Source organism: Centroberyx gerrardi, chromosome 1, assembly GCF_048128805.1.
Source record: "Centroberyx gerrardi isolate f3 chromosome 1, fCenGer3.hap1.cur.20231027, whole genome shotgun sequence".
Lineage (NCBI taxonomy): Eukaryota > Metazoa > Chordata > Actinopteri > Beryciformes > Berycidae > Centroberyx > Centroberyx gerrardi.
The window spans coordinates 22,801,676-22,818,316 of record NC_135997.1 but is presented as its reverse complement, the minus strand read 5'-3'; the positions used below and the strand labels follow the sequence as shown (position 1 = coordinate 22,818,316).

The window sequence follows — 16,641 nt, the reverse complement described above, 5'->3', positions numbered from 1 at the left end:
AGGAGGAAAGGTTCTGCCCTCCTTTCCATCTTCCCTCCTCCCTTCCTGACACCCACCGATCCTCCTTCAGCGAACCTCTCACCTGTCTGACTGGAAGCCAGGGTGCCAGTATCCAGGGACTAGTGGGGAGTGCAGCTGCCTGCTAGGTGCCCCATGCCAGCCAGCTTGGCACACACTCCACAACTGGATCTGAAGGGACCGTTGACATTTTTACTGGCAGTTTTTTTTTTGTCTTTTTTTTTAAACCACAGCTTAACCATTTAAAGCCGCTTTAAATGCACTGCGTTAGACCTCACAGAATGAGTTCAAGTGACTTGTAAGCGCTCATTCATTCAGTTTTTTTTTTCTTTTCTTTGCATGATGTTGTGGTAACTATTTCTGTCATGATTTTTTTTCTTTCTCTCTTTCCCGCTTCCATGTTCTTTTTTCTCGTGTTTGAGAAACGTGCTTCTTGCTTTCCTTTACTGCTGCCTTTGTGGTAGCTAGTTACAGTAGAACTCATTGGATTTGGTTTTGGAAAGATGGGCCAAGCCAGGGTTTGAGGTTCTGGTCAGCTGTAGGGATTTAGGAGGTAATAGTGCCCCGTGCAGGATCCTGTTAAGGAGAAGGCGTGTAAGGGGAAAAAATGATAAGGCTATTAGTGGAGAACATCAGTGTTGAACTGGTTGGAGGCCAAAGCGCCAGATGAATCTCCAGTGGCCCTGTCAGAAATATCCCAACACCCTCAGCCTGACATTTAGGTTCCCTCCAAAAAAGGTGGCCTTCTGAAAGCAGTGGAAATGTAGAGAGTATTCGTTCGTTCACACCTCTCATCTGGACCCCATGCACTAACATCTGTTTTTATTCTGTTTTTCACTCTCTCCCTCTGTCTTGTCTCAGCTCATTGGCTACAGCGAGAAGCCCGTCAACCTGCAGATGTTCATCGGAACAGCAGACGACCGTTACTTGAGGCCGCACGCCTTCTACCAGGTGCACCGGATCACCGGGAAAACAGTGGCCACGGCCAGCCAAGAAATCATCATCTCCAGCACCAAAGTTCTCGAAATTCCTCTCCTGCCCGAAAACAACATGTCAGCCAGGTAGGTGTCAGAAGCACTAAAGGGTTACATTACTCAGTTATGAGCTTACCACCATGGAGGAAGCCCTGTCCAATGTAAAAATAACCACATTTATGATCATATGGGGTCCCAACATCTTCCAAAAGGGATTTTATAGATTTTTAATTCAAACCAACAGGAGAGTCAGGCACAGAAGGAAAATTTGAGGGGTTTCCCACGGAGCAGAAAAACAGACTTTATTTCTGTATTTATGATTCCGCATCACCCAGATGATTATATTTATATAAGGTCTGGTTTCATTTACATTGGAATTCATAGGAAGGTATTTGGTAGGGATTTTCACATTTACAGTTGTAATAAATCATATTCACAGGCATTTGTAATTTGTGATCCAACACTTAATTTGCCCCTCATTGCCAATCCCCTACTGGGCTGTGGTTGGTTTTATCACTCCCAGGCCCTCACTGCTTAAATATGTCTTAGATGATTGCCAATCCTGGAAGTGGTGTGGGGGCCAACTATTTTTCCCTCTACCTTGCAGTATCGACTGCGCTGGCATCCTGAAGCTGCGGAACTCAGACATTGAGCTGCGAAAGGGGGAGACGGATATCGGCAGAAAGAACACGCGGGTACGGGTGGTGTTCCGGGTGCACATCCCTCAACCCAACGGGAAGGTGCTGTCGCTGCAGGCCGCCTCCATACCCGTGGAGTGCTGTGAGTGTCCGCTTCCTGGCCTGAGTCACAGGCGTCCGCACACACACAGACACACACACACACACACATTCAGACAAGCACACACACAAGCACACACCTTTACGTTCCTTCCATTTCTTTATTACCAAACTACTTGGAGTCTTGACGATTCATGAATGTTGATTTAATCTACTGTTTGCACTCATTGAATATCGCTTTAGATAAGAGTGTCCGATAAATGCTGAAAATGTAAATGTAATCTGTTCTGCCTGTGCCCTTCTAGTCTAACGTTTTGCTCAGGAACCCCCCCCCCCCACACACACACACACACACACACATATGCACATACACACACACATATATAAACACTAAAACACAGATTGAGATTTAAATGAACACAGTTCAGCAAATGATCATCCTCTTCTCTCCTCACCCCCTCCTTTGTCTCTCCCAGCCCAGCGCTCAGCTCAAGAGCTGCCCCAGGTTGAGAAGTCCAGCCTGACCAGCTGTCTGGTCAGCGGGGGAGAAGAGATGGTCATCACTGGCTCCAACTTCTTCCCTGAGTCCAAGGTCATCTTCCTGGAGAAAGGCCCTGGTAAGAGTCGTGTCTGCACAGCAGCTTAGCCTTGAACTACCACTGCAAAAACAGCTTGAGCCAATTAAATGTGTAAAAAATCTTATTTCATGGTCGCCTGATAGACTTTCGCCGAGCGCGGTAGTCATGAAAATTGTCAGGGATAAAAAGTTTTGTGCTGAAAGGGGTAGGCCAGCCTGTGTAACACATTTCATATGTTGTATCACTCATCCCAAAGTGGTTCTGTTGGACAGTCATATTCTTTATACTATTAGCACACGTGTCCCTAAATGAAAAACTAAGAAGCACAGCAAAGAAATGAGCATAACCTGTGAAAATGACTGAAAATGTCTTTGAGTTGCTGTAAATTTGCTCCTTCTTAAATTTGTAGGCAGGATAAATTTATGCAGGAGCATATGAAACTGAAGTAAGTTTACTTCCCTGTAGCCCCTCCCTTTGTTATCTTGAAACTCCAGCAGAAGCAGTTGGATCACCTAAACTCTAAAAAATACCAATGCTAATATTGTTCTTACCAGAGATGGGGATTGGCAAAAATGAAAAACAAAATTGGTGTGGACAACACAGTGGGCAGCTTACTTAAGAGTAAAAGCATAACGGAAAAGGTGCAGTCAGTCACATGTAATTGTTGAAAAAATTCTCACTTTATGTCGATTGCTTCATATAAATCCCAATGTATTAACACCTTAACACCAAGTTAAATAAACAGGAGGATACAACTAATAGCTGTTGGCAATAGGTCAAAAAGAGTTGTACAGAAGCACCTGGATTATAGAAATCTTCCCCTGGTTACAGTACGTACTGGAAACCCTGGGGAGCTAGATAGGAGGCTGCTCATACTAATGAAAAATGTGGGTTTCCATATCTGGCTTTGAATAGAGCCTAGCTGATGAGGAAATATGCAGAAAGTAGTGAATCTTTATTTTGGAAGTAGCAGAACAAACCTAGTTTCTCACTATTTATTTTACTGGAATAATGTTTTTTTGGCTAGAGCTCTCTGCAGCTCTTCAAAACCAGATCTTACAAAGGCACATTTTTTAATCAGTATAAAAAGGCTCATATGTAGCTGCCTTGTCTCTGTCGTTTCTGTAATATGACTACTAATATCAGGAGACAATAGACATTTCTCAAGGAGAAAATAGATATTTCTCAGGAAGCCATTAAAGCAGTCATTGAATTCTAGCCATGTGTTTTCTGTCGTAAAATAACAAACAGTGTTGTTTTTTGTGTTTATCGGTGCTCAGATCAGATCTGCGATGTTGTTTTGGCCCCAGCAAGTAGTCCGGCCCCGCAGGGCATTTTTACACATAGGACAGATTTATGGCTGCTAGTAATGCAGTCTATCTAGTGTGCACTGCAAAAAGAAAAACACTACTTTAAAAAGTGTTTTTATCTTGTTTGCAGACTTTACAACATTGAATTTGTATTTCTAATAATTTTCTTAATTATACATGAATCTTGATGCACATACAGATGATTTGACTTGATGAATTTGTTTAGACAAAAAACAAATAAATGTTCTGTTTAAATTAAGTACATTTTTAAAATAGACATCATCTGCTGGACTGTGTTAGACTAGCTTCTGCTGCTATAGACACTGACGTTAGGGGCTGGTATGTTAAACCATTGTATTGGAGCCAGAATTGGGGCGTACTTCTAGTAGGCTCCAACGCAGTAGCAGAGTAGAGTATTATGTTTTTGTTTTTCTCCAAAGTAAGACACTACATTTTTCATTTACTGAAAAAGTTTACAAAGTCCTGCTGCACACCATCAGACAAGCAGGGTTGGTGAGGAAAATCTTTTTGCAGCACGTTAAGCCATTGTTGGTGAGTTCAGCTGTCTCTCGACGGAGTGCTCAATCACTGCTGTTCAGGAGCAAGTTTTGTATTTCGCTCTCCAGTTTCAATTCATTTCTTCATGTGCACGGAGAACATAACCTGCCATTGACACCAAAATGATATGAAATGAGTCTCGGTTAGGAAGGATGGGGCGCCCTTCTCTGTTGCAGCCCCACTTAGTGATTTAGTCTCATGTATATTACATATAAAAATTGCCTATTGCAGCTTTAAGATTTACCCTCATACCATCTCCAACTGAAACCTGTAATTCTGTCTTTAGTGGTCGTTCATATCCATTCAACAAATGCATCGGCTGAAGAGATTACTCAGTAATACTCTCCCTTCTATTCAGATTGTTTCTTCTTAAGTCCCTCGGCTTTCTCTACCTTCACTTTTCTCTTGTTAGTACACCACTCTGTAATCAAAACATGTGTAAAGGCTGGTCCTCCCCGGGATGGAAACTTTAAATGGATGGCATTCGTTGAGCCAGTCCCTGCCTGCCCAAGGTACCTTTGTGATAGAGAGCAACTGAATCAAGTTCGCACATGGCGGCAAGTTGAGCGGTGTTGTTATTGTGACTGAGAGCCTTTCTCTAAGATTTTCTAAGAAAGAAAAAGTGTGGCTCAGAGGAATGTCTGTAGCTCTTTGAGGTGTAGTAGGTGAAGCATGGCATAGGAAAGAAGCTTGGTAGAAACAACACGCTGATGGTCAGGTTTTTGTAACCCTTCAGCGGTGAGTGGAAACCACAAAGAGGTGCATCATGGGTAGGGAGGAAAAGTAGGGCCCCACTGTGCATGAAGGCAGTGGACTGTGGAGACAGAAAGAGAAGAAAGAGTAGGGGAAGATAATGGCGATTTGGTTTGTGTAAATGATCCCCCTCATCATGACTAATCCTTCTGCTTTACTGCAGAAAGGGACTGATTGGAGTAAGTACAGGGATGGAAGAAAGGAAAGGAAGAGAGGGGCAGTGACAGATATTTTTCCACCTTCTTTCATAAACAGTAGAATCATGCAGAATGGGAGAGGCTGGCTTATTGTGGGTAGTACACAGACTAGAGATTATGGGCTGGGACTGTAGATGATTTTACTATTTACAGAAATAGGGATCCTCTCAGTTGTGTTGATGTGAGATCCTATGTTAAAGTAGATAATGGTCGACCTGTTATGAAATTGGTTAGGATTGTTGTCATTTGATATGCATAGCTTTGGAGTGATTCCTCTGTGTTTTGCTAGACTAATGAAACCTTTAGGATTTTAGTTTTTTTTGGCAAAACACAGTATGAAGATATCATGCTTATTCAAAAACCCAAAACATGATTATTTCACAAATTAATTGCTTATCTCATGTGGATAATATGCTTAAAGCTCACACAGTGAAAGACATTTTGAACATATTGTGAAATACTCTCGCTTTGGGCTTTTAATAAACCATGACTCCTGAGTGACTGATTGTTTTCCATTAGACAGGGCGGGTTTTGATTTTCTTTTTTTGGGGGGGGGGAGTTGGGGTTGCACTGTTATTCATTTCTGTCATAGATGCCTGTTTTCCTCTCCTTGTCCATTTTCCCCTGCTTTTTCTGGTGCTCTGATACACATCCCTGAGGAGAGGGGGGGGGGGGGGGGGGGGGGGGGAGGAAGACGAGTTGAGCTGAGGCAGACCATCAATTCTAGGTTCCAGTTCTGGTCCCACTGTGTGTGCGGTCTATGGTTCATTCTCTCCGCTGTCCCTGACCCTGACCAGTGCTGCAGATGAAACTCCAGCCTATCCACCCTGGCTTTCTCTCCATCCCTCCACTTCTTTATTACCTGCTGTCTGTCTTTTCACTTAATCAGACGGTGAATAAGGGGAAAAAAGGACACAAAGGAAATAATATGAAAAAGGCATTACTTGAAGAAAAGATTACTAAACCAGAGTAGACTTCATCAAATGCTGGAGCAGAAATGAGTCCATAATAGGTATAAGTATTTCAACTTTATGACTTTCACTCCTATAACACTGCCTGCCTTGAATAGTGTATAATCCAGCAATCGTAGAGTTCTTTCTGTTCTCCCAGTATAAAGATGTTAAAGCCCACAGTTATTATAGCAAGAATAGCGCTCACCCTTTGTTTTTGTTAGATTTTCCAGCACAATGGGCGCACTTTCTTTTCCCTCTGACTGGGGTGTGCAGGGTGTCAGGCGATCCGAGGCTTTGTCAGAGTGTGGTATGAGGTACCTGTTGGAGCTTGTTGCCTGACGGCGCATGTGGGGCCCTTGCTCCTGCCTGTTGAATGTCAACATCATGGACCGCAATAATGCACTGCTGTCAGCTGCAAAGGCATCCAAGGTCATCCACTCATTAGAAAAAAATACTCTCTGACTGTCAGCCACATGTTAAGCCCTTCCCTCACAACAGAGGAGACTTCTGTAGTGTTATATTAGACTATGTGCAAGAGGATTACTACAACTCAGTCTCCAGTTATCTCAGTGTTAGGGTGAGATCAGAACAAGTAAATCACCTACTTAAAGCTATAGTAGGGATCTTGATTGAGAGCTGAATAGCCTAAATGTGACAAGGCTTACAATTAAGTGCTTACTTTGTGTAGAATCTGCATGTGGTGCTTTCAGCAGACATGTTGCAGATGCCTGACAGCGGTGTTTGGGGAAACCCTTTGGGTTTTGAGGGAAGAGGCAGTACAGGTGCACAGAGATATAATCAGGACCATGTGCGCCATGTGAGCACCATGAAACGGAGGCGATTGCAAATGAATCCGTCTCAGCTGAGAAGCTACGCGGTAGAAAGTTGCTCGTTGAATGAGTTTTTACTCTCCATGGTTGTTTTGCGATGACCGTGACTTCTTCCAACCACACTGCAAGCCTCTCAGTGTTTTCCCATCGCGTTCTTCACCCCGACTGCTTCCCTCGGAGCAGCTGCCCCTAAGATGTCTGGCCAAATAATTAGATCCCTCATAGGAAAACTGGAAAATCAAAGGATGTTTTCTAGCCAGAAACCTGGCAGTGTGTAGAGGCATTTTAAAATAAATAGAGTTATTCCACCGCTCTCTCCATAATTCTAACCAGGCAAGACAAACAGCAGGATATTTAGACATTTGATTACTTTTTAATAGCTGTTAAAATTTTCTCCATGGGGTTTCTGGACCTTTAAAAATGACGTAATTTTGATGTCTCTGCTTCCCCCAGAACAAATTGAAATCTTGTGCTTTCGGAAGCCTTTTGTGGTTCTTAAGCCCTGTCTGTTTGAAAAAGTAGTTTACACTGACATCATCATTAGGAAAATAGACCCTGGAGAGAAATTACTCCAGATGGGGGGAAATAACTTCCAAAAAATATTACGCCATACTTCAAGATGGGTCTGCCTTATAAAACTGTAGTTCTTATCCCTGATAATGTGCAGCCTGAGTTTATTACAGTTTCTTCCTCAGTTATCAACTCAAACTATATCCACTTTGATTTCCACTCCTTTTTAAAAAACAACCCATCATTATTTTCATATGACTATTTCACAGTGCGTGCTAAAGTTGATTTTCCCAGTGATTCAAATAGATCTGTTTGTCCAAGAATTGGCAATTCAATTATGTGACGATGTGATGGAGTCCTGTGTGTCGCATTTGTCTGCTGCTTCATCATCGTGTAGTGTAGGAGGATAATTGTCTCTGAGCTTCACCCCCATAAAGGTCTCAGTCCATTCTTCATTTGAAAGCCCACACACAAGGATTGCTCCAGTTGTTTTTGTAATGTACCAGTCTGTCAAATGTGGGGGTATTTTTATTTTTATTTTAGGTTACTTATGTTTTATTTAATGGAAAGTTGAGAGTGACAGAAAAAAAATGAAAGGTTTTATATACAACAAGGTTTTCTGGATGCATTTTAAACCATAATGTTTTGTGCTATATGAATGTACCATTGGCCTATGTATTTAGCCTGTGTGTTTATACCCGAACCGTTTCTTTCAGATGGACGACCACAATGGGAAGTTGAGGCAAAAGTACTCCGTGAGAGAGCTCAAGGAGTAAGTGAGCGTTTATTTCCATGTTTTGTTAAGTGCAGTATTGTACAGTATTTTATCTTCAATATTTGCATTTTAATATACATGTTTGCGATTCATTTTAGTGGTAGTGTTTGCATTTTAATATACAGTATGTATTGATAATGTCTTTCATTCACAGTATGTGTATTTAAATATTGCTAAATGTCTTTTGCAGTCGAGCATTGTGGTGGAGGTTCCTCCGTACCACAGCAAGACGGTGGGCTCGGCTGTCCAGGTGCAGTTCTATGTCTGCAATGGCAAGCGGAAAAGAAGCCAATCGCAGCGCTTCACCTACCTGTCAGGTACGACGAGAGCTTCTCATGGTTTTGTTTTTTTACATCAATCACAGACCATCTGTAGCTAAGGTTTTCAAATGTTTTCTCCAGGGACTCACATCTCCAAAATTTTTGAATTTTTCTTGGGACTCAAAACTGTTTACGCAAGCTAATTTATAGGAAAGTCTTACTAAATTTACGCTCTTTTTAGGGTACTGCTTTATTGAGCCAACACTACTTTGCTGGGATTTGGAAAGGCTTTGGGAACATACCTTAGCCAGTAGCTTTGGATACTGTTTTTTCCAGTATAATTTGGGGACCCTCCTTAATTTTCCTGTGACCCACACTTGGATAGTAAGCCAGGCTCTGAGAGACACTTACAGGAAGAGATGCTCTCAAGGTTGTCTTTGCCTTCCTGTGTCTGTATTTCTTGCTCCTGTTGTTAATCTCCCAAGGTAATTACTGTGAGTTTGACTGATAGCAGAGACAGTTGTAAAGCGCTCTTCGTGTTGCACAGTTCTCCATAGGGGTTTCACTAACCCCATTTCTCTCTCTCTCTCTCTCTCTCTCCAAAGAATGCATTGCTGTGGTTTAGAAGGGGCTCCTCCACGAACAATAACATGCACACCTGCCAACTGTTTATGTTGTAAAGCCTCCTCAAACTCAACAGCCAACTTTTTTCTCTCACATGCACTGTATTTGCATGGAGTTTTATTATGCAAATCTTTTGCTATCCAGGAAACTTTTACTACACATGGGCCAGGAGTTGTGGTTTGATTTAACTGTCATTTCAACATCGAGGAAACGCAGAATATTCTTGACATTTGGATCCTACAGTTTCCTTAATGTTTTTCATTAAAGTCAAATCCGTGCCTTGTTACTTGATATTGTTATTGTTTTTTCCTCTTGAAGCTAGTCAAACTGAAAACAGCGTTGGCGTAATATAATGACATGTGAGCATTTTTTGCAACATATCCAAACCCTGAGTTTTACCACAACAATGTGTGATAAGGACATATGTGTGTGTGTGTTTGTGTGTGTGTATGTGTGTGTGAATATATGTACGCGGCCTTGCCCCTCCACCCACCTAGCCTTTCTGTTTGCAAGCACGCCCACTCATCACACGCGGTTCCTGTTTTCCCCGTTGACAGACCAGGGCAGCCAATCAGAGCACAGTGCAGTAACCCTGCTCTGTCAGTCTAGATGGGACGCTTTCACCACTATTGTTACCACGGACACCGCCTGCTTTATTGTGGCAAAAAACCTGCCTGCCAATCACTCTTGACACGTCTCAGTGTGGGCTGGGCTGCAAAGGCCCTGGCCCAATTTAAGGATGAATTCTGAGAAAATAGTTTGGAAAAAAGCGTTGGTACAACAGCGTCAGCTAACATGTTTATACTGGAAATCGGAAAAACAAGCCGTTTTGTTTCTGCTTTCTGATTATTCTGAAATGGCTGCACTTGTCAGAAATTACTTTCTTAATCACTATGCTATTCTTCTTCAGGTTTGCGCAAAACAGGAATTACTATATTCAAATACTATGGGGAAGAAACATAGGGGGCACTTGATTTATCTCATCTGACACTTTTGAGGCTGTATTAGCATCAGGAAAAATAATTTAAAAAAACATCAGTGCTTCAAATATTTAAAACAATGTTCAAATACCCAGTACTTTACCCTTCCCTGACATCCCTCTCAGGCCTGTTTTTTAGCCAGACTAAACCCTGTTTGGCCTTTTTGTGCCCCCTGCCTCCCAGTCCCAGAGGCAAGGTGGGGTGAGTAGAGGGCCTGATCAGTGAACTGGTTTGTTCTCTTGGTCTGATCTGGGCTGGGGGGCATTCAGCTCCTCTTCCCACACAACATTTCACATGATGGCACCCAGACTGACAACATATGCTCCCCCTCTGATTCGGAGCTGGGTAAAAATAAAACTCACTGTCACAAGGCACCAGATTGGGAAATAGGTTACCGATTGGCATGGCAGTGCTGTAAGCTGCCACAGTATAGGGAATGGCCCCATTTGCTGTCAAAATATCACTTGGTTTTTTGGAAACTCATTTGATCTTGAAGTGGACACATTTCACCATGCATACATTTCAGAGACTAATCATGTTCATTTGCTGTGAGATTACTATGGCCTCTTTTTGAACCATGTCAGGCATCAGTGAAACATATTTGAACTTTACAACGATAGATTGATGCTGTTTGTGTGGGTTCAGAATGTGGAAAACCCTGCTGCGGAAACTACTGCCTTGTATCGGTTGGTAGAATTCAGAATCACTTGTCATAACCATTACTGTAGTAAACATAGTTGTGGCACCAATTTTGCAATGCAATGACATAACAAATTGAGAGATGATAATTTTTTTCCTTTCTTCCTCTTCTTGGTATATACTTCTTGGTATATAATTTGATTAGAAATTGTGCTGCATTGCAATGTAATCGTAAATATGTTCTCTATTCTCTCTCTCCTTCCCTCATTCTTTCTTTTTTCTTTCGTCTCATCTCTGTCGGCCTCACTCTCTCCCTCCCTCTTTCTCTCCCTCCCTCTTTCTTTCTCTCTCTCTCTCTCTCTCTCTCTCTCTCTCTCTCTCTCTCTCTATAGTCATGGTAAAACAGGAGCACAGAGATGAGCTGGACCTTACTGCAGTACCCCCCATGTCCATGCCCCTGGCACATGCTGCCAGTCTGGGGCGCACCCAGCTGCCTTCTCCCGAGCAGGGCCACCCATCGGACGGCCTTCTGTCCAGCTCCCCTCGTGGCCTGGCCACGGGCTCCGGACCTGGCCTGCTCCCCCTGCAGGCCCCCTGCCCCTCCCTGGGCTCCCCGTCCTTCCAGCACCTGCCTCACCTCCAGGGCCGCGGCTTGCACCACCCCCCTGTGGACTGCCACATGACGTTCCACCCTAGCTCCGCTCCCGCTCCTCTTCCCGCTCCCTCCCGGCCCTCCTACCAGCCTATGCAGCACGGCCACAGTCACGGTCACAACCTGCCCTTCAACGGCCAGCCCAGCCTTCCTCCTCAGGGCTACGAGAGGATGCCCTTTCAACAGAACCCCAGTGCGGTGTCACACCCCATGGGCATGGGGATGGTGTACCCCTCCTCCCCTTGCTCTTCCCCTTCAGCCCCCTCGCCCTCGACCGCCAACCCCAACGCTGCATCTCCCCATAGCCAGCAACCCCTCCTCACCCACTCCTCCCCACACCTCCACACACTGGGGGGCTACCACTGCTCCCCAAACCCCACCCAGGTGGCCACTCCTAGCGGCCACCCCTTAGTGGGGCAACCCTCCTCCCAGCTGCAGAGGGCCATGGGCTACCACCCCGCAGGTCAAAGGTCGGCTTCCTGCCCCACACCCTCCAGTGCCCCTCCTCCACGGATGATCCCCTCTCCCCACTCTGGGCCTTCCTCCCCTCAGCTACACTCACTGCCCTATCAATCTCCCACCTCGCCCTCCCCCACCTCGGGCGGCAGTCCTCTGGGCCCCCTGCAGCAGCAGCGCTCAGGACAGCCCTCTCCCCAGGCCACCAGCCCAGTCATGGCCAGCCTGTCCCCAGCAGCAGCAGGGCCTCTGGTTCACCCTCTGGGCCCCCAGGGGCCCTTCCCCACGGACGGGGAGAGGCTGAACATCAAACAGGAGCCAGAGGACAGGGAGCCCACCTTCCGGTCCATCGGCCTGCAGGACATCACGCTGGACGATGGTGAGACAAGTCATATTTATCTCTGCAACTACAAAATCTATTTCATTTTTTTGTCTCTGTCTTTCTCTCTTTTTTCCTCTGTTTCTGTCTATGTCTGCCAAGCTCTGTCTGTATCTTTGTCTCTCTTTTTCTCTCTATTTACCATTTTCATCTCTGTCTTTCTGCACTCATTATCACTTTTTTTTCCTCTGTCACCCTGTCCTTTTACACTTGATATTTAGAGCGCACCCATCTGTGATCAATCTAATTTTCAGTCTAAAACGAGGGAACGCTGTCGTATTACATTTACCCCATGTGATGTGCAAGCTAATTTGGTATCTGATGTAAAACAATACAGACCAGCAGTTGTTGTATTTTCAAGGGGTTGAAACCTTGATGCCTCATTACAGCGATAGTGTTTCATCTGTCATTGCAACATGCAGTTGTGTATACAGGTTCATTACTGAGGGGTCCTGTGACTTAGTATTGGGTAACATAGACACAATAGGGCCGATAACTACTGTATCATATTAAAGGGCCTAATCATAAACAGCTAAGCTTCTGTATCTCTGCCGGCAGTTTGGAGATTAATTACACTTTGTATTTTCTGGCTTCTTGGAACTGGGGGGGAGTATTGCATCATTTTAGCTACTTGGAAAGCATAGTCACATTAGGAACACAGAGACTAGCCTATAGTTGTGTGTTGCAGTAATTACATCCTGTGTGTGTGTGTGTGTGAGGTGGGGGTGGCATTTGCATCTGTGTGCGTGTGCCTGTGTGTGTGTGTGTGTGTTAACCTATCTAATTAGGATGCTCAAGAGAACTTGTTGACTTAACGAATGACTCTGAAGTCAGTACATGCATTTAGCAGCTCTCTTTTTTTCACATCCATAAACTCTACATCTTTACATTCAAAAATGACTGACAATCTCCAAACCATTCTAAATCATCTACTTCCTTATCTTTCAGAGCCATGTGTATTTTTGTGGACGATGGTGCCATATTCAAATGAGGGGCCAAAAGGCTTAGGGTTAATAAATAGCCTGGTGAGGCTGTGTGAGGGAGGTGTGATATTGTGTGCTAGCAAGGGTCAGCCTAATTAACACAGGGCCATTGTCAATAAGTCATGTGTGAAAAACCAACAACCACTGGAGTTCATCAGTGGCACAGTACTTATGCACACACACGTTAACACACCGTAAAACACGTAACCTGTGTAAAAAGGCTTGATGACAAAGCTGCAGGTGCTGGTCTAGCACATGCATGCACACAGTCACCCACTCTCTTTTCTGTGTGTCTTTCACACACACACACACACACACACACACACACACACACACACACACACACACACACACACACACAGTGCATCTGCTGTTTACTCAGAAATTTTTCACAGAAAATTCTCTCACTCAAATTTAGTTGCTCTCTTTCTCTCTTTATCTCTCTCTCTCTCTCTCTCACTTGCACACACACACACACACACACACACACACACAACCATTCTGAAACTAGTAGGCTGCAGTCTCACTCTCACAAAAAGTGTGAGAAAAGTTTCTGAGTGACACGGTTCAGCCGGGAATCTAAGCTCTCCCCTTGAGCCTATGGCTATTAATAGCTTTCTGTGCCAGCCCAGCTCTGTAGGCCATGTTTTGAAGTAGCAGCATGGAGCTTCACCCAGCTCTGAGTTTTTAGGAGGTCGCAGCGAACCCTTAAATAGACCATCAGTACAGACAGACAGACAGACAGGACAGACTGGGATGGACACAAATGCAGACATGTATACATATACATAGTGTAAATGCATGTAGATGCAGCTAATATAAATGCACATGTGCGCACGTACACATACACACACATACTTCTTGCTAGTCTCGCTTGGTTGCCAAAATTACAGCCCAAATAACGATGCAATGGTATTAATGGTCAACATACAGACTGTTTTATCATATGGGTCGTTAAGTGCTCAGTCTGTAATCCAAATGAAAACAAAGCAATAGCCACACGACTGAATACAAAACATGTAATTCTGAAACTGATCGATAGAGCTCTTGATATAAAGATAAGCAATATGACTGCTAAACATGAGTTTCACATGTACGCTGAAGCTGCAGAATGTGGTTTATGTTTGCATTGTTTTTACTGTAATTAGTAGGGAATAATAATTCTGAGATACAATGGGTTGAAGAAAGTAAGCATATCTTATTTTTCTCAGCAAGTGGCCTTGTTCTTATACTTCAGAATAATCCAGAATGAGGCCTTAAGGCCATGATGTATAATTATCAATTGGAAGCAATGCATATGGTCAGTATAGCAGGCAGCATTTTCAATGTGGTTAGAAAAGGGAAAAACAACCTTCTAGTCCTACAATTCAGTAAAATTGTCATCAAAATGTAAGTTTTTCTAACATGGGCTTTAGAAATTTGATGATGAGGCTTCCTCGCTCCCTCATGAATTTGCCATCCTCTTGCTTTCTCCTGTCTTTCTTGCCACACTCCGCTCTATTCTTCCTAATAAAGCATAAACGCTATCAAATAATATTAATAAAATAATATCAACAAATCCAAGTAATAAAACCCAATATTTTTTGGCAAAATGGTCCTGAAAATGATTCCTGTGTATCGTGACCTTTAGAAAGATGATTTAGAAGTATTATTTTGTATGGTGTCATACTTACTTTATACATGAAATTGACAACTGCAGTAGTATCACCTTCACAGACTTGTGTCAGCAGCATGAGAGGGAATACAAATGTCAGTGTGTAGAAAACTGCTGTGGTTAGCTAGCAGATGGCCCCTGTGACGTACACCAGAGCATGCTTGAGAGGTGCGTGTCTTGGTGTGTGTGTGTGTGTGTGTCAGTGTCGGTGTATTGTGTTTGTGAGCATCAGTTTGATGTTGTGGTGTTGTGCGTGTGTGTGTTGGTGAATGTTAGTGTGTGTGTGTGTGTGTGTGTGTGCACGCGCAAGGGAGGGGACACAGGAGGTGAGAAGACAGACTGACAGACAGATGGACAGACAAGTTCAGGATCCAATCCCGCCGCAGGGTCTCTCAGCCGAGACACACAATCTGAAATATACTTGGCATCTGAGATTAAAGTAAGGTGTGCTTCTGGTGTTACTAACAGTATTTTAAGGTTATTCTAATAAGTAGAGTTTTAAGACTTATTTAACCAGGGAAGTTGACTAAAGGAGGCAGTATACTTACAATGAAGTTGAACTTGCCCAAAATAGAAACACAGACAATACAAATGACGCATACAAATTTGTGTATACTCACCGCGGCTTTGTTGTGTTTGTTTATTTACACTCAACGCCAGTGGGGGAGTGCATGAGGATTAAAGTCACAATGTAACTGCATTTTCCTTAATGTGATGTAATTCCTGTTGAAACAGGATATTGAGGTGGGACATAACGTGGGGAGGGATCATTCAAAAGTGTAAACCAATGGGAATCAAAACTCTGTGATGGTTTTATTGGTTGGAATTTTTATGTGGCCTCCTGGTACACAGTGAGGTCACCACTAAAGATTTTCCGTTTTCCAGGAAGTAAAAGTAATGACATTTTTATAAAAACAATAGAAGAAAATACAAATTTTTGGTGCAGAAATTGTCAAATCGGTGTATGGTATGAGAGTTTCAATTACATTTTTCATTTCAGTGTGACTTTAAAGAGGCAACTGTAACCTAAATGTCAGAACTGAGAGTGAAACCCTAAATGGCAGTGGCTGCGGTGAAAAATCGTCTGAGGGAATATGAGGATTTATTTTCATTAAATCTTGCGCTGTAAAAACAGAAAAGATGAACAAAAAAGAGATGGTGTGCTCATCCACTAAATCAAACCAAGAGGCAAGACGGAGAGTTTAGCACAAAATGTTAGAACGGAGATATAAACAATGAACAACGCAATGAACCGGATGAGGAAAGTCCGAAGCCAATGCGAGGCTTAATTTTTTCCGCAATGTCCTTTTTTCTATAACTGCCTTTCACAAACAAGGAATGTGGGAAACAAAATTCATGATGTTTTAATAGTAATGTTTAAATGTACCACAGGTTTCCTTTCATGACAAAATGTGCAACTTTCAATTCTCCTGCTTTGATGTTTTAATCAAAACAGGTCAGCAATAAAATAATTACAGTGCAATCACCAGCATCCAAACATTGTTGTCAAAGAAACTTGACCCTGTCCTAACCTCTGGTGTAGTCCACTAACAAATACAAGTTTCATCCGCTTTCTTCCTGTTACTGCTTAAAAGACAGAGCTTAGAAAAATCTTGATCTTTTTCTTTCCGTTTCTCAACCTATTTCTTAAAGAGTCTAGCCCCAACGTGACTTTCAACTAGGTTTGCCAAGCTGCTAAAAAATCTATGATTTTGGCTACTCCATTAAGTCAGTAGTGCCTGGGAGAATGAGCCCTCCTACGAGGGTGATTACAGCCGTCATGGTGACAGACTTTGAAGCCATCGCGGTGCCGACCCGTGA

The 16,641-nt window shown here is 43.3% G+C and overlaps 1 protein-coding gene across 1 annotated transcript in view; it reads left to right on the top strand.

Moving 5' to 3' along the window:
• The window catches only part of nfatc3a (nuclear factor of activated T cells 3a), a 73,310-nt gene that overhangs the window by 47,313 nt on the left and 9,356 nt on the right, over positions 1–16,641 (top strand). Inside the window, exons 4-9 of the mRNA XM_078282699.1 lie at positions 880–1,079; positions 1,600–1,772; positions 2,206–2,346; positions 8,135–8,190; positions 8,384–8,510; positions 11,089–12,183. Of these exons, the coding sequence (XP_078138825.1) occupies positions 880–1,079; positions 1,600–1,772; positions 2,206–2,346; positions 8,135–8,190; positions 8,384–8,510; positions 11,089–12,183 (1,792 nt within the window). The remainder of the gene's footprint in view (positions 1–879; positions 1,080–1,599; positions 1,773–2,205; positions 2,347–8,134; positions 8,191–8,383; positions 8,511–11,088; positions 12,184–16,641) is intronic.